Genomic DNA, 25,973 nt, shown 5'->3' on the forward strand with positions numbered 1-25,973 from the left:
CACACACCACACATACCGCACACATACACATTCACATGCCACATATATGTTAATATATGCCACAAAAGCATAGGGTCCTCAGGTGAACAGAGGTAGAAGCAAGTGATAAAGGCCTCTTCTGAAGTGAATTTGAAGACATCAGATGCTGAGACCTGCTGAGAGTGATGTTGAGTCCTCAATAACTGTGTCAAAAGTCTCATCCTCTCCAAATGCTCAGGTCTGAGAGACCAAGTTTCTAAGAAATCTGAACTCAGATGTAACAAGAACAGCTTTATATTTATATTACACTGTACATTTTCCAAAGAACTCACATTTCCACTCATGCATTTTGTCTTAGGCCTCACCTCCTCCAGGAAGTACCCCCTCAGGGCCTCCTTCAGGCCAGGTGAGATGCTGCTCTGCCCCCTATGCTGGTCTCCATGCAAACCTCTTCTCACAAGGGGTGACCCCTGTGTTCGTGAAGACCAGTTAAATTGTCCATTTCCCCATCCCCGGGCTTCCTGAGGGGATCCTTACCCTTTATCACGTATCTGCAGCTCCTAACACAGGCCTGGCTCGTGGTAGGCACATAATAGATAAATACTGGACAGTACTGACATTCATAGCTAATAACTCATCTTACTTTCACAATATCTTTTTTGAGCTAAGGACCATTACATCTCACCATTATGGGACAGCTACAGAAACTATTACATAAACAAGTGAAATGACTTGCCTGAAGTCACACAGCCAATTGAAGAAAAACTTGGGATTAAATCCAAGCCCTCCAGACATGATCCAGTGCCTCCCTCTGTGTGCTGATGCCTTTCAAACCAATCTCTTTGCTACTAAGAAACCCAAGAAGAAGATTCCCAATTCTACTGCTCATCCATAGCTCTTGCAAATCAAACAAACAAACAAACAAACAAAAACTATTACTGCTACTACTACTAGTACTAATCACGTGATATTAGAGTACCAAATTGCAAGTAAGGGCTCCATAAATTAGGGCTAACTAGAGAAGAAATCGAAGCACAAGAAAAGGAGTTTAGAGGGGGCTGCAAGTAAGCGAGTTAATTGGATATGCTGATTGGAATTGGATATTCAAGAAAAGAGGCTGACATTAATTTCTGTCCAGACATAGCTGTAATTTAAAGGAAAGGTACTAATAGGGTTACTATTTCATTCTCATTTCAACTGGAGGACTGGACACTAAATCTCTGCTGGATTTTACCTCACACACTCCTGCCCCAAAGCCAGCCCTGATAAACTGAGTTTTATGCCCCAGGTAAGGCCCCCAAAAATTAAGTTCTGAGTTTACTGTTGTCCCCAAGAAATAGGAGATTGTCCCACTTTGAACTTGGGATCCTAAAGGGGGAATAGCGGATGAGGGGGAAATGTGGACTTTTAGATGACCCATCTACTCTGTTCAGTGGCAAGGGCAGCTATGTTTGCCCCGTATTAGCCCCTCTTCAGAGAATTCAGGCTCCAGCTGTGAATCTCAGTTATGCTACTCTCCAGCTGTGTGATCTTGGGAGGGTCGCCTAACGCTCCTGTGCCTCTGAGTTTTTATCTATAAAATGGGATTAAAAATAGTATTTACCTCAGGAATGCTTGGAAGTATTAAATGAGATCATTTTTGTTAAGTACTGTGACAGCACGTAGCGCTGTGGTAGCTATTATTAAATTCTTTAGGTGAAAAGAACCTTTCAAAATCCAAGTCTATCCTACTGCCTTCAGGCCGGGCCAAATTTAACCATGAAGCAAAAGGGTTTATCCTGGGTATAAAACCCTCCTGAGGAGATTACAGTCTCCTATAGTCACCCATTCTATAGTAAAGTCTCCAGTTCTTACTAGAGCTAGACTAAATGTCCTTGTGTCAGTTTAGTGGCTCACACCTGTAATCCTAGCACTTTGCGGGGCTGAGATGGGAGGATCACTTGAGCTCAAGAGTTTGAGACCAGCCTGGGCAACATAGCGAGACCCTGTCTCCCTTCAAGAAATTAAAAAGTAGCCAGTTGTGGTGGTGCACACATGTAGTCCCAGCTACTTGGGTGGCTGAGTAGGAGGATCGCTTGATCTCAGGAGCTCAAGGCCTCAGTGAGCCATTAATGCGCTACTGCACTCAGCCTGGGTGGCACAGAGTGAGACCCTGTCTCAAAACAAATAAGTAGTTTAGGCACATTTTGAGTAAAGACTGTCACTCTCTTGTGTACCTTGTGCTACCTGGCTGCTGAGCCTTGTCCAAGCAAAATAGCCTGCATTGGCCGGGCGTGGTGGCTCAAGCCTGTAATCCCAGCACTTTGGGAGGCCAAGACGGGCAGATCACGAGGTCAGGAGATCGAGACCATCCTGGCTAACATGGTGAAACCCCGTCTCTACTAAAAAAAATACAAAAAACTAGCCAGGTGAGGTGGCGGCACCTGTAGTCCCAGCTACTCCGGAGGCTGAGGCAGGAGAATGGCATAAACCCGGGAGGCAGAGCTTGCAGTGAGCTGAGATCCGGCCACTGCACTCCAGCCTGGGCGACAGAGCGTGACTCCATCTCAAAAAAAAAAAAAAAAAAAAAATAGCCTGCATTTCCACCGAGGTCAAGTCTTCCCAGAAGAAGAAGTAGATCCCAAATAGAAAAACACACTCCAGTGACTCCAGTGACTCATTTCACCTCTCCCTGTCACCTCCCTCCTCTGCCCCATCTCCAGTATCCTCCGCTGCCTGGTTGGATTTTGGGACCAGTGCAGCTTGGTGTTGGATTGCATATAACGGATGGTTCAATTTATTGCCGTCACTTTGTGAGACACCATAGAATAGACTTAATTAGTTGGCTTTTAAAATCCCACTCTTGTTTTGGGACTCCTTGACACTCCCCTCACCACTGGCCATCCTGTTTCTGGCAAAGACAGAGGACATCTTTGAAACCCAAAATTTCCTGTCCAAGACAGAGACATGCGAAGAATCACAGACTTGAACTGCATTAGCAGCCTTCTTCCTAGTCACTTCCAAGGTGTTCTCCCCATCAGTGCTTTCCTCTGGACCCCACCAGCTGGGGCTGGTTTGAGTCCCAGTTCCACCATGGATTGGAAGCTTTGAATGGAAGAGTTTCGACAAGATTAGCTCCAGTCATTTTTATAAGTCTATGATTCTCCTGTGATAGGTACCGAGCAGATTGCTTCTTCTAGTTATTCAGAGAGGAACACTGAGGCTCAAAGTGGTAACTCACCTAACAGTGTTCCATTAAGCAAAAATCAAGCCCCAGGGAAGAATAGAGTCAGAATGGAAACCCAGGATGCCTGAGGCCCAGACTTATACCCTGCACTCATTGGTGTGTTGCCTTAAGGGAGCAAAGGGGATCAATGGAGGGGAAAGATCTCTGCTGCCCAGGGGATCTGCTGCCTTCTCTCTGCCAGCCCCTGCCCCACATTTTTCTCCTTGACCTGGCCCCTACTTTCCATCTTCTCTGACACCCTGTAAGTATCGTGAAAGCTGACTCAATCTTGGGGCAGATAGCATGGATCGGGGGGGTGAGTCGGGGAAGTCATAGACTTCTTGGCCAATATCACCTTTCTCTCCAGGGATTTAGACTGAATGAAGTAGGATAGCTTAGTTCAGGTTCAGTACCAACAACATTTTCTGTTCTGGTTTGGTTTTAGCTCTGACATTTGAGACTTTATGTAGGTTTGATTCTGGCTTCAACTGGTTTATTAAAAGATTGGGGTTGGAGACAGGGGAAAAAAATAAAAACCTTCAGATTAGGTCTCTGATTCAGTAAAACATTAATGGTTGGGATTGGTCCTGACCGAATGCAGCAGAGTATGTGATGATAAGTTGATTTTGGTTCAATTCCAGCTCTAATCTTGCCACGGGTACCATCTGGTCCCAGGGACCACAGAGGAAGGGCCATCACCATGGCATTCATTCTCTCTTCTGACTTGGTGTGCAGGCCTTGCTGAATCCACACAAGTATTCAGGCTCTGGGAGAGGGTAGAGAGCAATGTGTAGGAAAAGGCAGATGAAGAATATTGAAGTGCCGTTAGCATGAAAATAGCGGACTATTCCAGCCAGCAGAGGGTTAACTGGCCTTCTAGGGCAGGAGATCCCAGACCAGGCCTGAGGGAGGGGCCTGGCTCTGAAGCTCCTGGGACCCAGCCCTGCAGCTGCTGGGACACAGTCAGCACCTTGAGGAGACTTAAATCTCCCTGGAGAGGAGTAGCTGTCACAGGGAGGGTGGGGGAAGCACTGAGACACTTTCTCTTTAGAGGAGGGGCACAGTTCAGACTAAGGCAAGAAGCAGGGCCTGAAACCCCCATTTTATGGAGGCAGAAAACTGAGACCAGGCCAACCAGAAGTCATGACAATCACGTCTGCCCTGTACCTCCTGCAACAGCCCAAGAACTTTTGTGACTAAAAGCTATGATATTTCTGTAAGAGTCTTATGGAAATGTGGGTCTGTCTATCTAAGGGAGAATGTCAAGGGGAACCATTTTAATTGTGGGGCACTTTCCCAGACAGAGACTCTTGTTCCTCCTTCTGCTTGAATCTCCTAATCAGAGTTGCTCCAGGTTCGAGGGTGGTGGCCTCAGCCCTGTAACACCACTGCTGACTCTTACAGTCCCCTTGACCCTATGAAAATGAAACAAATGGTCTTCTAACAACATTTCCGGAAGGAGGGGCTTTACTGATAGATGACAAGGCAATAGCCTTGAACAGCAGGAAGCCCATTCACTAGGTAGAAAGAGGGCAAGAGTGGAGCTTAGGGGAAAGTCCCACAAGGGGAGTGATGAGGGATGGGAATGGCTGAGAAGAGTTTATTTGGTTCTATTGGGGTTACCTCCTCAAGTTCAGGCCCAGAAGCCTGCAAGTCACCGAACAAAGCAGGTGAGGAGGAGAACATAGTGTCCTTGCCTCTAGACCCTGACCTACCATTTTCATCCCTGGGGTATAGGCACAAGGGCCTCAGGCAAGAATCTGCTGTTTCTACCACCGGGGACTCCTGGGCCAGAGCTTCCCACCCCGTGATGGACTCACGGTCTGTTTCCCACACACCTCGAGTCCATCCCAACCCGACAGGTACAGACCAGTCCCTGGCTCAGGCCCCTCAAGTATGCAGATTCTTTGGACAGTAGAGAAATAGGAATGAAAGCTCTTCTCCCACTCCCCTAGCTCTGCAATCAATAATGCTGTTGGCCTTCCCCACTTGGCCAGTAAGAAATGAAAACACATCCATCCATCCATGCTTGTGTACTTGTTGTGGCATCAGGCATTGAACTTGGCACTTGAGATGAATAAGTCATGGTGCCTTGACCTGAGGAGCTCTCAGTGTGGTGGGGAGAAATAGGCAGAGGGAGAAGATGGTGAAGGGCACAAGAGATAATCCAAAGGGTGTAAGGGAGAAGAAGCCTTAATCTTAAAATCTTCCAGAAAAAAATGTCTTTTGACCTCACTTTGATTCAGTCCTAAGGAGTCTAGGATATGCTGTCAGTTGGTGCACAGTTCATGTTCTTTCAACAAGCATTTCACAAGCATTCCCTTTTATCCATTGCCGGCTGTGTTCCCAGCCACATGCTAGTCCTCAGAGGGTTATAAGATAAATAGAAAAGATATCCCTGCCTTCAAAATGTTGACAGCACTTACACACATCTGAAGCAATTAGAGAACAATTGGAGTAGGTAGTCAATACATGTTAGCTAGTACATATACAATGAACAAATCAATTGATTATAATCCTAGGACAAAATGTCTGGCAAAAAAAAAAAAAAAAGGCATCAAAGTGGGAGCAATTAATTAGCCATTACAGAGGATGGGGAAGGCTTCCTGGAGGAGGTGGGGCTTGAGCTAGAGATGGACAGTGAAAACAGGCTGGGGTCATGAATATTGGTCAGCAGTCAGCTACTATGCTGGAAGCAAAAAACTAGAAAAACTGGAGGTGGGGCACATTCAGACCAAGGGCTCCCTGCCACCAACTTTTTGTATGACCTTAGGGACCTCTTTCCTTTGAGGTCAGCATTCAGTATACAGGCCTAGATAGTACTTCTCAAACCCTTATAATAACAGCATCAGCATCAGCTGGGGAATTTATTAGAAATGTACATTCTCAGCCCTCATGCCCACTGAGTCAGAAATCCTGGGGGTGGGCTTTGAAGTACATTCTACCAAACCCTCCAGGTGATTCTGAGGACATACCAGTGTGAGAACTGCAGGACTGTCTCGCTGCTCCTCGACCCTGGCTGCTCATTACATTCACCCAGGGAGCTTTTAAGTCAAAGAAGATGCCTGGGCCCCACCCACAGAGATTGTGATTAATGGATGTAGCCCTGGCATTCATATTTTTTAAGGTTCCCCAGATGATTCTAATGTGCAGCCAGGGCTGAGAAGCACTGGACTAGATGACATCTCAGTCCTTTCTGACTTATTTTCCTAGGATGGGCTCGGAGAAGCTAAGCCAGGATTCCTGGCTCCCCACACCTCACAGGGTGGATTTGTGGACAGTCAGGGCATATGTTTGGGGGCTGAAAGACCCTCATGGGATCCAAAACTCTTTAATCTCTTAATGAACAGCTTTTTGATGATTTATATAAATTGTTCACCATTCCTTCATACTTGTCTGAGGCTAAGATACTGTGAACAGATGTTGACTTTCCCACCCCAGCCACCATGAAGGAGTGTGCATCAGCACACACTCACTTACACACACATACAATACACAGTGCTATAAATAGATGTACATGCACACAAGAATAACTGCATAGGGATATTCAAAATCATTCCCAAGGGTGTATATGCACACACAGATAAATCCACTGTCAGAAATCCCAGGCCCAGAACACTGAGACTGCTTGGGAAAGGATTCCTTTTGGTGGAAATTGGGCTATTTAAAAGAAGTGGCACTTCAGTCTATGGAGTAGTGATTGGGGGCTAGCAATGGTCTTCTGTAAGCTACCTGCTCTGGGCAGAGGCAGGTAGCCCACAAGGGGATACTGAGGGCAGATGCTGAGGACATCCTTGTTTCTCATACAGATTCGGGCCGATGGTCCCCCCCATGGTGGGGTCCAGTACGAGATGGTCTCTGTGCTCAAGGACGGAAGCCCCATCCTCCGGGACATGGCCTTCTCCATTGATCAGCGCTACCTGTACGTCATGTCTGAGAGACAGGTAAGTGCTAACAGCCATCTCTCCTTTCTAAACTCCAAGAAACTGCTGATAATCTGTCACCTTTGTTCAGAAACTGTTCAGTCCAAGAAGAGAGACTTCTGGGCTTGCAGCACAGGGGTCCTGAGAGAGGCAGAGTCTCGGTAGGCTTTTGCAGGGAGCTAGAGAGAAGCAGCCGGGGGCCAGCCACTTCCCGGAGGCTTCACTCTAGGCCACAGCCTCTGTCTCAGCAAGTGATGAACAGCTCTGCAAGAATAGGCCAGACTGCATAGAGCAGCTTGGTGTGATTAGGAGGTAGATTTACTGCTCTCAGGCCCACAGAGTCTGCAGCTCAAGGGAGCCAAAGAGGTGTAAATAATCCAGGCCTCCAGGCTGGGCCCACTCCTGGGAGAGGCAGACCCAAGATAGGGCCCCAGAAGGAAATAAAAATCTTGGCGTGAGTCTTAGACTAGTGCAGAGTATAAGCTGGCCAGCTCTGGGAAGCTGAAACCAGGCCTATGGAGGTGGGCAGCCCTGAGAAATAGACTTCCATCCTCTGTAGGGAAACAACTGAGCAAGTCTTCCACCCTCTGGGATAGATAGAGACTGTATCTCCTGTGAATATGTGTGAGTAAAGAGAAGGCAAATGCAGAGAGAGCCATGGTGAAGGGAAAGAGAAGCAGGGAAGGCAGGCGATTCATGGGATCGTTAGAGACCCAGAAAGCTAAGCAAAGACCTTAGCCAAGCCTGGCACATTCCATTCACTCGGTCAGTGGGTTAATAGTTGTTCAACAGCAGCAGGGGTCTTGTCATTTTTCTTAACAGGGTAAGTGAAATAAAAGTCAAAGAAATGAGGGAAAGGATTGCCAGCCTGTCCCAGCCGCTGAGGACACTGACTTTGGTAGAGCTGAAAGCCCGGAGAGCTTTCACCAGTTGCTTCCCAGCTCATGTCATTCTCAGAGAATTCTGCAAGAGTTCCAATTCTGCAAGTTGATCAAACTTACCCTTTCCAGAGCTCTCCTTACCTCCTTTCTTTTTGAATGTAAGGAGTCTGAATCAGGGGATGAGGGATGAGCAGAAGAAGTAAGGAAGAGACAAGTGTGCACACGACAGCATTAAGGGAAGCAGTGATGCAGTTCTGACTTGAAAATTAGTTCTTGAGGACAGATGACGTAAATCATATGATAATTGCATGCAAATTACACCCAGATCCTCTTGAATCCACCTGTCTTTTTCACCTTCTTTCATGTGGCCTCTGCAGTTGAAGTATAAACAGGTCCAGATGGGAATTTCGTGGATCTGCAGACAGCTCTGCCTAACCTAGAGTGGGTAAGACAGTCTTGGAAATAAACACTGACCTATCATTCCAATGAAACAGTCAGTGGGCCTAAAAAGAACTATTCCTGGGCACATATTTATTGGGAACAAAGTGCTGGGAATCATCAAAATGAATGAGACTTAGTCACTACCTTAAGTTGATTGCAATCTAACAAGAGAGAGACAGGTACTCAAACAGCCCAATAACATAAGATTGAATTCTATACATGCTCTTTTATCCTGTTCTTCTTTAAGGGAAAATATTATTTGTTTAGTAAAAATGGTGGATGCTTGTGATACAAATTCAAGCAATGCATACAGAAAAGAAAACAGCAGCAGGTCACCAAATCTCACTACCCAAAATATAACACCATGTTAACATTTGGTGAGCACCATTCCAGGCACTTATGCAGAAATAGATACAGATAAAAGGACAGATGGGTAGATGATGACCTATATGGGTGGATACAACGATGGGCAGAAATTGAATAGACGCATATTTTATGCAATATTTTTAAGAGGCACTGTGCGTAGCAGAGGACCAGGCAGGTAGCTCTGGGTAAGAGCTTTCTCAGATTCTCTGAGCCTAGCAAAGTGGGAAAGAAGAAGTGACCAGTGAGACCTTAGTGGGACCAAGAAGGTACCAAGGCATACATTTTAGCTGCATATCTTTTTATCCAATGAGACGCTTTCTGAAAATCCATCCGAAATGTAACCAAAGAAGAGGGGCTGGGTCAAGGCTGGAGGCGGATGAGTGGGTTTCAGAGAATATAGGCACCTCCTAGATCCTTATCTGACACCATCTCTGAGAGCATCAGCCTGGCCACACCAAGTGTCCACATAGCTTATCTGTAAATACCCCTCCTCTGTCCCACCTTCTGCTTCAGGTACCCAGTTCTTGTTAGAATCTGCACCAAACAGAGGGGTTTAGCAGTAGCCAGACACAATGAGCAGAGATAAGAAGAACTTACGTTTCATGCCATGGGCTGTCTCTGGTCAAGTGAGATATTAGTAGGGGGAGCTCCCTGTACCAGATGGAGCTGTGATTAGGAGGCAAAGTCTAAGGGGGATTTGTGGTGGAGCTCTGAGACCTGTCACCTGGAGAGCCGTAAATTATGTAGAAATAGGTAGCCAGGTGACTTCACCAGGGGCTGAGTCCAAAGATGAAAGCCAAGAACAGCTCAGGAGGCCCATCTGTCTGAGGCTGGCTGTGAGTTAAGTACTCACAGACAGCTCAGGTGTCTTCAAGGAAGAAGTCGAATGTGTGGCAGGAGAATAATCTGTAAAAATGAAGCCAGATGTCATGGGTTCTAGTCCAGCTTGTGCTATCACTGATAGTAGAATCCTCTGACAGCTTCAGCTCCTCTTTTATAGCTGAGAGGAGTTGCATCAGATAACAGGCTTGTCTCTGAAGTCCACGGGTCTGATTTGGACTTCATTTCACCATTCTCTATCTGAGTGGCTTGCACAAGTCACTTAACCTCAGTGTTCTCACACAAGGTCAGTGTGAGGCTCAACTGAGACAACAAATGGGGAATTTCTTTTTATACTGCCTCACATGCCGCATTCTATATGGCCCCTTCTAACTCTCATGCCTCATGACCCCATTTCTTAGGAGTATGAAGATGGTGTGTGATGAGGAGGGGGCAGGGGGACATGACACAGCCAGTCATCCTCAGCCTAAGCCAGGAGATCTGTGTTCTAGGCCTGGCCCCACCTCTGACTTCAAGGGTGACCTGGGCCCTCAAATTCTCAGGGTCTCAGTTTCCTCATCTTTAAAGATGGAGATTATAAATCTAACTCTAAAGTCTCTTTCAGATCTTACAGAAATTTGTTTAAGGGCCTAGGACTGGGACTCTGCTCTGTCTCTCTCCAGAAGATGACACCAAAAGCACAAGAGATGGGCTTGAGACTAAACCAAAAGCACAGTGTTCCCTTTTTCAATTTTTAATTTTTTTTTTTTTTTTTTTTTGAGATGGAGTCTGGCTCAGTCGCCCAGGCTGGAGTGCAGTGGCCGGATCTCAGGTCACTGCAAGCTCCGCCTCCCGGGTTTACGCCATTCTCCTGCCTCAGCCTCCCGAGTAGCTTTAATTTTGTTTTGTTTTGTTTTTGAGACAGAGTCTCATTATCGTTCCGTCACCCAGGATGCAGTGCAGTGGTGTGACCTCAGCTCACTGCAACCTCCGCCCCCCGGGTTAAAGTGATTCTCCTGCCTCAGCCTCCTGAGTAGCTGGGATTACAGGTGCATGCCACCACACCTGGCTAATTTTTGTATTTTTAGTAGAGATGAAGTTTTGCCATGTTGGCCAGGCTGCTCTCAAACTCCTGACCTCAATTGATCCACTCGCCTTGGCCTCCCAAAGTGCTGGGATTACAGGCATGAACCACCATGCCCAGCCAATTTAAAAAATTTTTGTAGAAATAGAGATGGGGTTTCACCATGTTGCCCAGGCTGGTCTTCAACTCCTGCGCTCAAGCGAAAGGTCCACCTCAGCCTCCCAAAGTCCTGGGATTACAAGCCTGTGCCACCACACCCAGTCAGTACAATGTTCTTAAGGAGAGATTTATGAGACCATGTGTGCTCATATGAGCATCTTTCCCGAAGAGTGAACACTGTAGAGAAAGCTGGAATGCTGGTTTGGTTATGGATATGTACAGATGCTCTTCAACTTACGATGGGGTTGCCTCCCAGTCAAGCCACTGTAGGTTGAAAATATTGTAAGTCAAATACATATTTAATACACCTAACCTACCAAGCATCATAGCTTAGCCTCGCCTACCTTAAACATGCTCGGAACACTTACCTTCACCTACAGTTGGGCAAAATCATCTAACACAAAGCCAACTTTATAATTAAGTGTTGAAAATCTCATCTAATGAATTGGAGATTGTACTGAAGGTGAAGGAGAGAGTGGTTGCATGGGTACTTGAAGTACAATTTCTATTAAATGTGCATTGCTTTCACACCACTGTAAAGTAAAAAAATCATAAGTTGAATCATTGTAAACTGGGACTGTCTATATTCCTACTTGGAGGCAGCAATTTAAGACTTCCGAGTTCTCTAAAAGTCCTAAGACCTTTTAAGACATCATGGGAATGGGTTTTTCATCATTTCACTTTAAAACAAATCTCTGGGCAACCTGTCTTCCACTCTGCCCCCAACCCTTGCCTCTCTGTTCCCCCACCCCTCCTCCAAACATGACACATGTCATATTCTTGGGGCCGTGACAGTGGAACACATGGTGAGAGTAAAACCAAGTTTCTGGTCTTACGTTCTGCCTAGAGAGGTTTTCATCTCCCCACAGAGCTAGAACAATCCAATATAGCACTCATGTGTTCTCTCTCATTCTCAATTAATTAATTAAATGTAATTAAGAAATAGGACTAGTAAGTGTTGGGTCGTTAGTGTCACTGCCTAACAAGTCAATGTTAATGTACTGTTAATAGATCTAAGACTGGCCAGTCCCAGGGGAAAATTTGGGAACTGATTCCCCAATCCTGTTAATTGCCCAGGTGCTCCACTGAGAGGATGCCTGGCTCTTTCCTAGAAAGTCTGCCCCAGCTTCACTGACAGTGAATCAGCAGACGTTATGGGCATGCATACAAGTTGCTACCATATCCTCAGTGTCTAATGGAAGTCAGACAGCGAGTCCAGGGAAAATCAGGCTATGAGCCAAGCGAAAAACCAAGCAACAAGATGAAAAGAAACTTGATAGCCCCAGTTTTCACCCAACTTGTCAGGCTGGCCACTCCCAGAAAAGGGGTATAACTCTATACACAGGGTGGATGGGAAAAGAGTATAGGGATGGAAGCAATTATTCTATTTTATACTTTAATTAGTTTGAATTAGCAGAGGGAATAGAGGCATAAAATGATCCAGCGAAGGGTGAAATGGAAAAAGGGAGTCACAGTGGAGAATGGCTCCGTAAAGACTGGAAAGGGCCTCGGGAACAGCAGAAAGGATGGTGATGGGTGTGTGTGTGTTTGGAGTGGGTGGTGGGGCATAGGATTCTGTTCTCTTATTTCAAGGCCTGGAGAGGCAAAATAGCATAGATGTTAAGAGCCAGCCCATAGGAGTCAGGCCAACCTCCATTCCACAGACACTTACTAAGTACATGGTTTTGATAATGTTATTCAACTTCTCTAAACCTCAATTTTTTCATCTGTGTAATGGGCCTAATGCAATTGTTGTGAGGATTGAGAGAATGTATATAAATCACCTAGTGTCGTGTCTGACACATAGTGTTTTCAATAAGTGGTGGTAATTATTATTACTAGTATTATTCTTAGAACTTCTTTGGAACTTCAGAAAGGGCTAGAAACATCTCCACCACAAATTATGGCTGGCACAGAATTCCCGGTTTCAGGCAGTGGCCTCCAACTGCCATTCCTCCTGCTTCCTGCCAAGCACTGCCTCAGAAGCCTCTGGCCCGGCCAAATGACAGCACTGGGCTAAGTCTCTCATAATCTGGTATTTATTTTAAAAATCCAGGAATGTGCAGGGCAGACTAAACAGTCCCGCTCCCCTCAATACACAGGCAGGCAGCCCCAGGCCGATGTGTGAGGCCCAAAGGCCAGGATAGCAGGCATCTGTGGAGAGGAGGGGGACCCTGTGAGCCTGGGGCTGCATGCGTGGACAATGGGCCAGAAAGGGAATACCTATGGGGCCTTTCATTTCTGGTTTCTCCTGGTAAGTAACAAAGTCCCATGCTCATCGTGAAAGATGGGTCTGTCCCTCTCCAGGTAGTGAACATTCAGACCCCAATTCCGAATGTCCTAGTTGTGCTAGTAGTTGGCACACTGTTCTGGTTATTTATTGCTTTGTAACAAACCACCCCCACATTTGGGGATATTTGTAAAAAACATGTCATTATGCTCAAAGACTGTGTAAGTCAGGAATTCAGATAGGGTGCACCGAAGATGGCTCATCTGTATTCTATAATATCTGCAGCCTCTGCTGGGATGACACGAATGGCTGGAGCTGACTAGAAGGACAAGGGGCTAGAATCATCTGGAAGCTTCTCCTCCTACATGTCTGGGAAGTGGAAGCTGGGATCAGCTGGGACTATTGACCTTAGTGCCTTAGACAAGCCCCTGCCATGTGTGTTGGGCTTCCTGACAGCAGGTGGCCCCCAAGACAGTCAGAATTCTTGCTCATGGCAGCTCAGGACTCCAAGAGTGAGTACTCCCTACAAGAAGGTAGAAATTGCATTGCCTTTTTGTGACTTGGCTTTGGCAGTCACATAATCAGTCTACCTGCCTCTTCCCTCTGCTGCCCACCACCCATGTGATTCTCATGCGTGTGGCCCATGAGCACACATTAAGAACATGATTCCCCGGCTACCAAGGTCATGGAATCACAGAGCATCAGAGCTGGTAAGGACTGTAGAGAGCACCCATTCTGACCCCAGAGGAGAAAGATGAGGCCCAGAGAGCACCCTGTTTAGCTATCCCATCAGCATTGTGCAACACCCAACGCCCAGCTGGAGTCATCAGAGCTGGATTGATTTTGTCAAACATATGGGGAAGCACAGACAGCTTTAAAGCTTGCTGTTGATTTGCTGAAGGTTGTGTAACTCCTAAGTGAGGTCTATCAAATGCCTATGGGCCCTGAAAATGCTTTCAGGAAGGGTTTGCAGGAATCCATCAGTAGCAGGATCACACTGCCTGGAAATTGCCCCATCAAGGGTATGCTGCTTATAAATAGCTCTCCAGGCAGTCTTCCTGTGGCAATATTGTCTCATCTTGCACAAGAGCAGGCCTCTCAGTGACTCACCTTCAGTATGCAGGTGAATGGGACCTCATCCCCATGGATTACAGGAAACTGGCTTTTTAACCACATCTGTTTAACGTAATTTAAGAGAGTTGAGGCAAGGAGACTGTCAGCCTGGAGTTTTCAGAAACAAAAATTATTTGGAAAGATTGTAAAGCCACCCTTTCCTGAAGGTCTTAAATGCAGCAGAGACCCCCCACCCCCCGCTCCAAGAAATTCTCTGCATTGTTTGAAGACCCTACGCAGTGTCTGGGGAGAGATGGAAGGACAGGCCAGACCCTTAGTATGCCATCCACCAACGTCCAGCAGCTGCACCAGAAAACTAATTGTGATTTCCTCAGTTTGGAGGAGGCCCTGTCAACTACTAACCTGGATCTAGAGCCAAAAGTAAGAATCCTTTTCAGAGGTGCTATTGTGATCCATGGGGCAGTAAGTGTTCTACCTGTAGCCAAAGCTACTGAACGTCAAGTCCCTAAGGCACGTAAAGACCTTGGAGAAGGGAAAGAAAACACGTGGGGAGCCATGCTTCCAGATGTCCCCAGCTCATTTATTTTGACATCTCAGACTATTATTTTGATTGTGCACATTTGTTTAGTCCAGGCGATAAGGCTTCCCAGGGCGCAGGCAGAGCATGCCAAGGTATATTTTTACAAGGCGGGCAAAGTCTCAGTAACAGGAGACCTCCCTTCTGCCTGGGCTGGGAGGCCTTGGCTGAGCCTCTGGGGAAGAGGGAAAGTGAGGGGGCAGGGAGGAGAGTTGAGCCTAAGGGACTTTGAGGAGAATTACAGAGTTTGCGGATTAGGAAAGTGAGGATAAGCGAATTGCTGCTGCACTTTTGTTTTAAAATGTGTCACTTTCAATCCAAGCCTTTGATGCACATGTGTTTCTGGTTAAGGATGCAGGACCCCAGTGTGGCCCAGGAGGTGAGCGCTCACATCAGTGCCTTTCCCAAAAAAAAAGGATGGAATCCTGCCTCCCCTGGGGCTGCCGGTGCAGGCAACAATGACCACCTCAAACCCGGGTTTTGATTTTTTCCTCTTTCTTTCCCCCATTTCAAATGTCAAGGAACAAAGAAGCTGACAGGGAGCTGATTCTCTGGCTATTAATATTCTCATCGGAGCATTTTTTTTAAATAAATATTTTCACATGAGGGAAAGGCAATGCAAACCCACCCTATTAATCAGACACTCGGCTTGCTGTATTTAAGAGAGAAAACTCCAGCCTCTTATTTTGAAATCCTTTGGTTTGGAAAGAAATGATTGAATACAATGCCCAGGCTGGGAGAAGTGGTGCCAAAAACCTCATTTCTCTAAATGGGCAGGGGGTTGGAGACTCTTTCTCTAATCCTTGACGAGGGATTTAAGTTTTCTTTCTAGATAGGTACTGCTGAAGGCTGACACTGACTGCCCAGAATGATGTTCCTATGAGCGGGAGATGGGAAGTTACTATGTCTCACCAGAAGGAAACTTACCCTCCCCCATTCTTTTAAATATGCGGAAACTGATGCCTCCAAAGAGGACAGTCATTTGCCTAGGTCATCATCTGAATTACCAGAAGAATCAGGGTAACTCCTGAGTAACCTGGTCTAGTCCAGCATCCTTTCCCAACTTGATAACAGTTTCCCTCAGCACAGGCAAGAGCGAACAGACTGTGTTTAAAACTTTTAATTAGCAAAATTAAAACGACCTAGGCCCAAGAGAGTTCCTCAAGATGTTCCGAAGGGTCAAATTAAAATAGGGAAAGATTTGCATATTGTTTGCATATGCAGACTCATTCATTCAATAGACCATTAAGTGTTGACCATGTATAATGCATAGAGCTGTCCACTGACAAGTCATTTGCATATGTAGATATAGATAGGGCTGTCTTTCTAAGTAATATTCCAGCAAAAGTCTCCTTCTAAATAGGGCTGCCAGAAAGATAAGTACCTTCTTGATTTCTTTCTGCTGTTTTCAATGCAACAGTAGCACTATCATGTATGTTTTTGTATAGCAAAAAATAAAATAGAATCCCTGCCCTCAAGGTGGTCAAATTCTGGAGGGGCGCAATGATGTATAGATAAATCACAAGATATGGTTATTTATTTGTACATCAGAGCAATGCTGTAGAATGTGTTTATGTAAACGCATACCACCAGGAAGGGACCTGTCCTGGTTCCCTCCATAATTGGGTAACTCAGGGGACTCACCCTCTACCTAACATAAGAATCCACAGCTGGTTTATCCCGAGATTCTCTAGTGAAGAGCAGCCCTTTATTTTACAAAAGAGGAGATGAGAGGTCTGAGGGGGCAGTGACTCCGGAGAAGAAAGGGTGTACCAAGCTGCACGTGGAGAAGCAGACAATGATTGACTATCAGTAGTTTCCTAACAGCCATGGGGAGCAGCCAGCCTGGGTTCAAGTCCTGGCTCTACCGCTTACTGCCGTGTGACCTTGGGCAAGTTGCTTCACCTTTCTGTGCTTCAGTTACCTCACCTGTAAAATGGGCATAATTATGGCATCTGTTTGAAGATTAAATTAAATTAATTAATGCATAAAAAGCACTCTGAAAAGTACCAGGAACATACTACTTGCTTAGTAAATGGTAGTAGTAGTAATTATATTTTTACGGTTGTGCCCCCATACATCGTCATCAAGCCAAGCCCTGCAGATCATGCTTTGCAAACAGCCACACCTAAAAAAAAGCTTAACCACCCTGCCTTGCCTCTCAGCCCTACCTTATTTAAGCTGTGTTGAAATCTAGCTAATATTTTTGCCATGTTTTTCTTATTTTAGTTTACAAACATGATCTCAGTCCCATGAGATAAGTATTATTGTCCTTGCCTTTTTAAACAGATAACAAAACTGAAATTCAAGTTGACTAAGTAATTTGCCCAGGGCCACCAAGCTGTCCAACAGCAGGGCTGGGACTCCACCCCACACCTCTGAAGCCAAATCCACACCTCTTCAGCTTCCTGAGACAGCGCCCCCTGGCTGCCCTGTGGCTGCAGAAGGCTCCTCCCCTCCTGTTCTCCCCACACCCGGCTCCCAGTTAGGAAAAGGGTTCAGCGGCGGCTTTCTGGGCTCCAGGAGACCAGCACAGACTCAGTAACTCCTCACTTGACACCTTCAAGGAGATTGGAGTAGTGCACTGTTTTGTTTAAAAAACCAATAAAGGAAAGCAAGCACTGCCCCAGGCCCTAAGTGGACAGACAGAAGAAATGCCTCTGCAGGTGGTCAGAGTGCAGGGAGAAAAAGTGCCACTCCCCAGGAAGTTACTGTGGAGTTTATCCTGTGCAGCCGGCCAAGCGCCTCACAAGCATGATCTCCCCTCCTCACAACAACCTGGGAAGACAGGTATCATCTCCCCCATTTAGGAAATGAGGAAGGCCAGGTGCAGCAATGTTGAGGGATCTGAACTAGGTGTTTCTATGACTTTTAGGAGGCAGAGCCAGGAGTGAAGAGCCTGTCTGTGTGGCTGCAAAGCTCCTGCACTGCTCGCCCTCCCCCAGCACCAGGAGAGCCCATGCAGAGACCCAAGACGGAGACATCATGACTCCCCTGCATATTTTTCTACCCCCATCCAAAGCTTGTCGGTCTGGCAAAGGAAAAACCTTTGCAAGGAGGGCAGCTGCAGAACACATGGGAGGCATTGAAGCCCTGATTCAGCTTCTCTGGTGCTATTTCTAGTGTGAACCATGCAAACTCATATCAGCTCATTCACCGGCCCTAAGTAAGAGGTTCTCAGGCTCAAGAAAGCATCCTCTATTCGCCATCTTAAGTCTTATCCAGCCAGACACAGGCGGTGGGGCCGGAATGACACCCCAGAGCTCTGCAGCCTGCTTTTCGGCTCCTTCCAGGAGCGCTCCCTTGTGCTCCCTGCGTTGAGTTTCAGTAATTGAATGTGTTTTATTTAGACCATAACATTTAGTGCCACTTTGGATTTCCAATTAGGCTTCAATCAGATGCCGAGAGTCTGATTCGTTTTGTTGTTTTGATCAACACGAAAGATGGCAACATCAGAGGAGCCGTCATGAACAGTTATTTCCTTCCGCTGATGACTAGGACAGTTACTGTGGTGTGAAGATACAGGTTCAGAGGTGTCAAGAGAGGCACCATGCATCAGGGAGAGGGGCGGAGGCAAAGGGGAAGTCAGTGAACCCCTAGAGATAAGAGCAATTGGAAGTCCTGGGGTCCGTGGCCGGGACTTGACAAGGCGCCCCTGTATATGTGGGCCAGGGCCCTAGGTGCCCCTGAGGGAGAGGAAAGGTGTTGGTCTCCACCCCAGCAGGTTTCTCACACAAATGGTTCAGGCCTGGCAGCCCCTCTCAGGCCTTTTATCCGGGGAGATCTTTGTGAACACAGCGTTCCCATGAGGTGGGAAGCTATAACCACCATCGTTGGTTTCTTTAGGGAAGGCCTCTGAACTCCTCAGCCAGAAGTGACCGGCTGTACTCATTTACAGGAATATGTGGGGGCTTTCTCTCACCACCTGTGAGTTCTGGCCAGCCACTCGCACATGCTGCCTGTCAGATAAGGTTTCTCAATGGGGTTGATCCTAGGGACAAAATTTGGAATCCAACTTTGAACTGCCAGGGAGTTTATTGTGGGAGGGAGGTGGCAGGATGGCAGAGGGGTGATGGGACAGTGGCCGGGGAGTGGTAGGTAAGAGTCTGCCTGTGCCAGTCATCAAGAGTCCCTCACCATGCATCTGAGTCAAGGCCAACCGGAGCCTCCTTTTCCCCATTGATAAAATGTGTTTGAATGCCCCTTGCGGCCATGACATTGGGTGCATTCTTTCTGGCCATGAATGTGTATGGAATGGAGGCTGCATGCACAGCGCTTGGAGGCTGACCTGGGTTCGAGTATGCATGTGCTTGTGAGAACAGAAGTTGGTGGGGTTGGTGAGTGAGATGAGAGCAAACATTCCTGTGTGTTCTGGGGGTGATAGTGTCTACACCATGTTAGTGTTAGTGTCTACACTATGTTAGTGTTAGGCTCTTTCATATACCATTGCATGTACCCGCTGGGGGAAATGTGTGTTTGAGCCCTTCTCCTCCCAGTTTTATGCTGTTTTTAGAGCCCAGCTTGGCCGCATTTCCAGCTGGCCCTTTGATCTTTCTGTAGCAGGCCAGCTCAGGGACTCAGCATTTCAGCGGCAATCTCCACTTCATAGAGTGCATGCCTTGTGGTTAAGTTCCCCGAGCCTTTGCCACTGTGCCTCAAGTTACCGCCCTCACCTCACCTTGTTCCCCCCAGTTATTATTGGTCCCCACTTTGCAAACAGGTTGAGGTTTGAAACTCCCACCAGGTAGAGAGAAGACTGACTGTATAATCAGCTGTTGGTGGCTTAGCAAACAGTCTGGGTTCAGCCTCTGTCCCTCAACTAATATTTAATTACAAGAAAGAGGTGGGAAGAGATGCGAGCCAGGTAGAAGGAAAACAGGAGGGGGAAAAATGAACTGAGATTAAAAAAATGTTCTAGCCACTTAGCCATTAAATAGCTCATCAAACAGCCTTTGAGGACCTACTGTGCTCCCAGCAAAGAGCTTATGCACTATCACACATACATATGGAAAACAGACAAGTAAGTAGTGAGTTACAGTATGGTATGCAGAGTGCTGGGATTACGGGAGAGGGTGCCACCCAGTATAGCCTGTGAGTCAAGGAAGGCTTCCTGGAGGAGGTTATGCTCTAGGTGAATTGTGAGAGGGGAGGGGCTCACCCAGTGGAATAAAAAAGCAAAGAAGTATTGTTCAAGTTAAGGAAAGCTTGGAAGTGTGACAGAGTTTGGTATATTCAAGGAATATTTCCCAAAACTTGATACTGGCAGAGCTGAAGGCAAGGATTAGGAGGCATCCATCCTCACAGAATTTCTACAGCATGCAGGCGAGCAGCCTTCAGGTGGGCTCAATCCACCCACCTTTCCTAAGAGGGATTCCCCCAGCCCCGGCTGCTACAACATAGAATTGGTAGGAAGCCATCATGCACCCAGCCCCTGGTGCTGTCTGTGGCAAGCTCACCAGCAGGTCCTCTGGACATGCCCTGGATCTAAGTAACATCATCAAGAAAAAAGATGCTAGCTCTGGCAGAGTTCCCGTGCTAAAGCCTGTTGTGACCTTGCCAATCCCCTCCCCTCAGGACAGCCATTTCTCTGACTGTACAGCAAGGAAGACCTCTGCCCATCCCAGGTTCATGGGAAGAGGATAAAGGAAATGAGGTAGTGCACCCATTTCAGGCATTCATTGTATCATTTCTGCAACATTTATTACAGGCAGGGACCTTGCTGTCTGCGCTGCTTCTCTCTCCCCAAGAGATACCACAGCGTTTGGTACTTAGTAGTACTCAAGAAACACTTGGGCTGGGCACAGTGGCTCACGCCTGTAATCCCAGCACTTTGGGAGGCCGAGGCGGGTGGATCACGAGGTCAGGAGATCGAGACCATCCTGGCTAACACAGTGAGCTGCTGTCTCTACTAAAAATACAAAAAATTAGCCGAGCATGGTGGCGGGCGCCTGTAATCCCAGCTACTCGGGAGGCTGAGGCAGGGGAATGGTGTGAACCCAGGAGGCAGAGCTTGCAGTGAGCCAAGATTGCTCCACTGCACTCCATCCCGGGGGACAGAGCGAGACTCCGTGCCCCCACCCCCAAAAAAGAAACACTTGTTGGAGCTTAGGAAGAAAGAGAGGAGGTGAAAAAAAGAAACAAAGGAAAATATCTATGAAAAGGAGGCATTCTAGTTTACTGTAAGGCCTCATTTGGGAGGCAATTAGAACTGTATTCAAATCTTGGCTCTATCACTCTTTGATATGGCCTGGTGTATCCTCTCTAAGCCTCGGTCTTGTCTTCTGTAAACTAGGGATAACAATAATACCTACCTGATAGGACTGCTGAGAAAGTGAAATCCCTATACAATGCCTGGGACAGAGTGAGAGCCAAACCCTCGGGCATGGCTCTAGCTAAGCCCTGTGTTTCTCGCTGCCTCCATGGTAATCTCCCTCTTTCGCTACCATGGAGTCCCCCACAACTAACATGTTGCCCATTTTTCATCCTTAAGTCATCTGCCAGTTGCATCTATTTCTAGCCTCTGTCTTATGAGACAAGAATAAGGAAGGAAAACAGATAACTGTGGAGGCTCATTTGCCAGTTGTCAGCTCCTACCATCAGCTGAGCTCTCTTGTCTGCTGCTCCCTGGGTGCCTGGAAAAATCATTGTGACCTTTTATTTACTGGTTGATCTAGTCAGCTCTTGGCTCCGGAACTCTCTGCCTGCCCCTCAGGCTCCCCCCGGCTCTCCCAGCCCTCCATCAGCCAGTGTGTGTTCCCTGCCTCCCAGGCAGATTCACGCTGCAGGACAGGCAGGCTGTGCTGGGCCCTCGGAGCCTCCCTGTCTTCATGATCAGATTCCTAAAAACCTGTGGGCACGGACAGGAGGGGCAGTCAGAGCTACTGATCTTCCCTACTCACTGCTCCCACCAGAGGGGATTTCTGCTGCAGATCCTCTCCTGCAGGCCTCTTCTTCCCACCCCATTTTACTGAGCAGCTAAACTGAGCTTGAGGCTAGCGAGTGGCTGCCTAGGAGTTACTCCGTAAGTCAGCAGCATACTCTCTCGGGCCCTCATCCAACTTTTTGAGCTTTACCAGGTTCTTTTCATCCATGTCCCTTCAACCTCTTCTAGTCCCTACATCAGCTCCCAGCCTGGCTGGCTGGCCATGGCCAGCAGCTATTTCTGCTTTTCTTTCTCTTTCTCCCTGGGCCCAGCCATGCCTTTCTCTGCAGCTCCTCTGAGCCAATTGGACTGAGGTGTGCACCTCAGGAAGTGAAGGGTGGCTGTTGGGAATAGGGACAATTGTAGTGGTGACAAGGAGACAGAGGAGGCTAACAAGTGTGTGCTGACAAGAAGACACACCACATTGGTCCCTGGAAGGCCAGGAATGAGCCAGGCAGACCCAAACTATGTCTGGATTGGTTGCAGGAATTAATGGTGTATACAGCATAAAAGTGACCTTTTGTTTACCGGTTGTGAGTAAATAAAAGGAGTGTGTGTATGTATGTATGTGTGTGTGTACCTGCACACATATGTGTTTCATACCCAAATCAGCTTCTGGAAAAACAATCATCCAAGGTAGAGTATGGCTTTCTCACTTCATTTTCTTCAGGCCATCTCCTTGGACTTCCCAAAGTTTTCATTGCCCGTATTGGAATTGGGAAGCCTTATGCCTTCCTCAAATTTGGAGAAAGGAGTTTTAAAAGCCTCTTGTGCAAGTCAGCTCCCTGCTTTCCAAGCTGTCTTCTTGGCCCTTGCTGTCAGCATCAATTTTCTGCAGGGAGTGATTTAACCTTCATTTATTCATTAATTCCTTTTTCCTCTTAACTTCATTAGGTAAGATTTATAAAGGTGCTGAATTGGAAAGGTCACCTGTCCCTGGGCCCAGGACACAGTGTGCCTGCCTCTTTCTTATGTGCTTCCTTTCAGGAGTGCTCCTGAGGTAGGCAGGTGAAGAGAGTAGTAAAAGAGAGAGTGAGAGCAGAGCCTGTGCTCCAGGAAGGCAGGGCAGGCAGGCGGATACCATAGGCTCTGAACGTGCTTCCAAATTGCCTGCTTACTGTTGGGAGGCAGGATGGCATGGTGGGGAGGATAGGCTCTGTGTTAGGCACATCTGGAATCCTGGCGCTACCCTTCCTAAGCATCAGCCTTCCCCAAGTTACCTATCCTCATTAAGCCTTCAGTTTCCTCTTAGAAAAACTGTCAATAATGCTAGAATCTACTCCATCAGGTTCTTGCAAGGATTAAATGAGATGCTTCATGAGCACAGTGCCTAGAACACAGCAAACATTCAACAAACAAATTGAAGATCTTTTTAAAAAGATCTTCAGTTTTCCAAGACAAGCCTTCGTAGCACTGGGCAGTCAGTCATTGGATCATGGACCACTAGAGACTAGTGTGCAGGAAATCTATTTGATTCCCCCAAGCAAGCTAAGCCCACATATTCAATAACTGACCATACCTCCAGAACCACAGGAAAAGCCTGTGGTTTCCTCATGGGGGAGAGCCAGAAAGAACCAAACCACCCCATGGGGCCAAGGTTGCTCCCAGGGTCTAACAGATTTCGCAGAGAGTTAGGGTAAGCTAGCCTCCTGTTCACTGCTGTCACCCTTTGAGTTTCACCCAGCAATCATTCATGGTCATAGACCTTTTTTCAGTCCCTGAGGCCTGCTGGGCTCAGCTGCTAACCATCTCATCTTAAGGTGCTGTCTCTCTCGTTGCCAGCCTCCCTGGAAGGAAGGGATGCAGTACAGGCTAAAGAGCATGCAGGTGTTTTGAACTTGTCCAAAGGTCAGAATATCTGCCTGCTGCCATCTCCGTGTTGTCTTTCCTCCTGTGACCGCAACAGAACTCAAAACCATCTCAATCCACCCCAATCGCAGTGAATTCAGTCCTCTGAACTTCTCTAACTCTTACGGCAAAACTGCCTGTCCGGATCTATCTATGTGGTGTCTTCCCCCGTCAGGCTTTAAACTACTCGGGGAGCGGGCACAGGCTGGAAGCAGCCCATCCCCTCCCAGGGCCATTTGTGCAGCCAGAACTCAATCAGGTGTTTGAGAAAATAATTTTAATAGAAAAGCACAGAGGAAAGCGGGCAGGCAAACCTGTTCTGTGTGCCAAGCTGAGAATATTGGGTTTGAATATGATCACAGAGGATTACAAGAATTAATTTTATTTTATCTAATATGCTTCGAATTGGGCTTCTGGAATTCAACATGCAAATGTATGCTCCTAGTGCAAATTGGAGCATGCCCAGATTAATGGAGAAAATTCTCGTCACCTCGCTTTTCTCAGAATGCGATTTCCCTCACCTGGGATCACCTATTTGTTTGCCAAGGATGAACCAAGGGGTAAATTCTGAAGGAAGGAATCTGAGGGCTGGGTCAGTCTGACCAGTGCCTCCCCATGGCAGGTGGAATGAAGAGAGACACTGAGCAGTGGATGACGGCCCTTCACAGAGCATGGGGACTTCAGGGCAGTAGCCATGGGAAGTCCAAACTGCTCCTCTGGTCCCAGACCAGCCTTCACTGCTATACAGATCACTTCAAATGCATTGTATTAGTTCCTACTATCCTCACCTCCCAGATTTAATGACATTCTTGGGCATCGTTAATAAACAATGCCTGACCTTTTTAGAGTGGAAACCATTATATTATTTCATGAAATATGGCCCTACACAAAAGGCCATTTGGTGTAGTTATTGTTACAGTTTGAAGTGAATTTGGGTCTAACAAATTTGGTTCTGAGACTTTCACAGTATCCATTGAGAAAACTGGAGATACTAGTCACTGAATAGCCTAAATAGAAAGTGACCAGTGTTTATACCTGAATGCCATGGCTCTACGTCATTCTCTGAGTTTCTGCCCTCATTCTCTAGCTGTGGCTGATACCACTACCACCATGCCTGGCCACTAAGGACGCTGTGACACCAGCTTGGCCTAGCTGTGGATAATTTCCTCTCCCTATAATTCAATCTAAATCAATATTTGAATGTATAGGAAAGAAAGAAGGCCTCACATGTATAGGAAATTTATTTTCTCAACCCTCTTTAGTTGGGCTTGCCTAAAACATAGGATATCCCTGGTTCTTTTTTTTTTTTTTTTTTTTTTTGGTCAGAGTTTTGCTGCTGTTGCCCAGGCTGGAGAGCAGTCACACGATCTCGCCTCACTGTAACCTCTGCCTCCTGGGTTCAAGGGATTCTCCTGCCTCAGTCTCCCAAGTAGCTGGGATTACAGGTGCCCGCCACCATGCCCAGCTAATTTTTGTATTTTTAGTAGAGATGGGGTTTCACCATTTTGGTCAGGTTGGCCTTGAACTCCTGACCTCAGGTGATCTGCCTGCTTCAGCCTCCCAAAGTGCTGGGATTACAGACAGACCACCGTGCCTGGCCCGGTTCTACTTTTTAAAACAATTTTTATTTAAAGTTCAGGGGTACATATGCAGGTTTGTTATTTAGGTAAACTCGGGTCATGGGAATTTGTTGTACAGATTATTTCATCACCCAGGTACTAAGCCTAATACCCAATAGTTACTTTTTCTGCTCCTCTCCCCCTTCCGTCCCTCTACCCTCAAGTAGGCCCCAGTGTCTGTTGTTCCCTTCTTTGTGTTCATGAGTTCCCTTCATTTAGCTCCCACCTATAAGTGAGAACATGTGGTACTTGGCTTTCTAGTCTGACAACCACTGGATTGGTTCTACTTTTTATGAAGTTCAGTTTCTTTACCAGTGGCCCTAGACTAACATCTAGTGGCCATGGGGTAATGTTGGTAGACGTCAGTGTAGAGTGAAGCTGCACACACAACTTGGGCTTTAAATAGTTTCTCTCTCTGGGGTCAACTATGTGGAATAGATACCTGGCCATTCCCATAACTCTCCAAGTAGCTTCCCTTAGGGACACATCTCCCTTCGGTTATAGAAGAAAGGTGGTTTATGTTTTTCTAAGTCCAATAACTAGCTGCATCCTTTTCAATCCAGATTAGAAGCTCCTCCAACCTCAGGAACTGCATTTGGCCCAGGGGTACTGCTTCCTGCTTTCCTGTATCCTAAGGCTACAGTCTTAACATATAAAATTACTTTAAACACAAACAATGACAGATAACCATTAGAGGAGAGTCATTCTTTTACATTGTAAAAATCGAACTGGGAATTGTCACTTTTAAGAGGTAAGAGAGAGACTTACGGACAGACTACCAAGAGGCCCTTATTTGTCTCTTAACATTAAATCTAAATCGTAAAAACCATAGACAAGAGACTCTTA

At 46.8% G+C, this 25,973-nt stretch overlaps 1 protein-coding gene across 1 annotated transcript in view; it reads left to right on the forward strand.

The window, feature by feature from the left end:
* Positions 1–25,973, forward strand: part of PLXNA2 (plexin A2) — a 222,350-nt gene that overhangs the window by 94,579 nt on the left and 101,798 nt on the right. Inside the window, exon 4 of the mRNA XM_007988604.3 lies at positions 6,994–7,128. Coding sequence (XP_007986795.2) covers positions 6,994–7,128 — 135 coding nt within the window. The remainder of the gene's footprint in view (positions 1–6,993; positions 7,129–25,973) is intronic.

The sequence above is a fragment of the Chlorocebus sabaeus genome, chromosome 25 (assembly GCF_047675955.1).
Source record: "Chlorocebus sabaeus isolate Y175 chromosome 25, mChlSab1.0.hap1, whole genome shotgun sequence".
Lineage (NCBI taxonomy): Eukaryota > Metazoa > Chordata > Mammalia > Primates > Cercopithecidae > Chlorocebus > Chlorocebus sabaeus.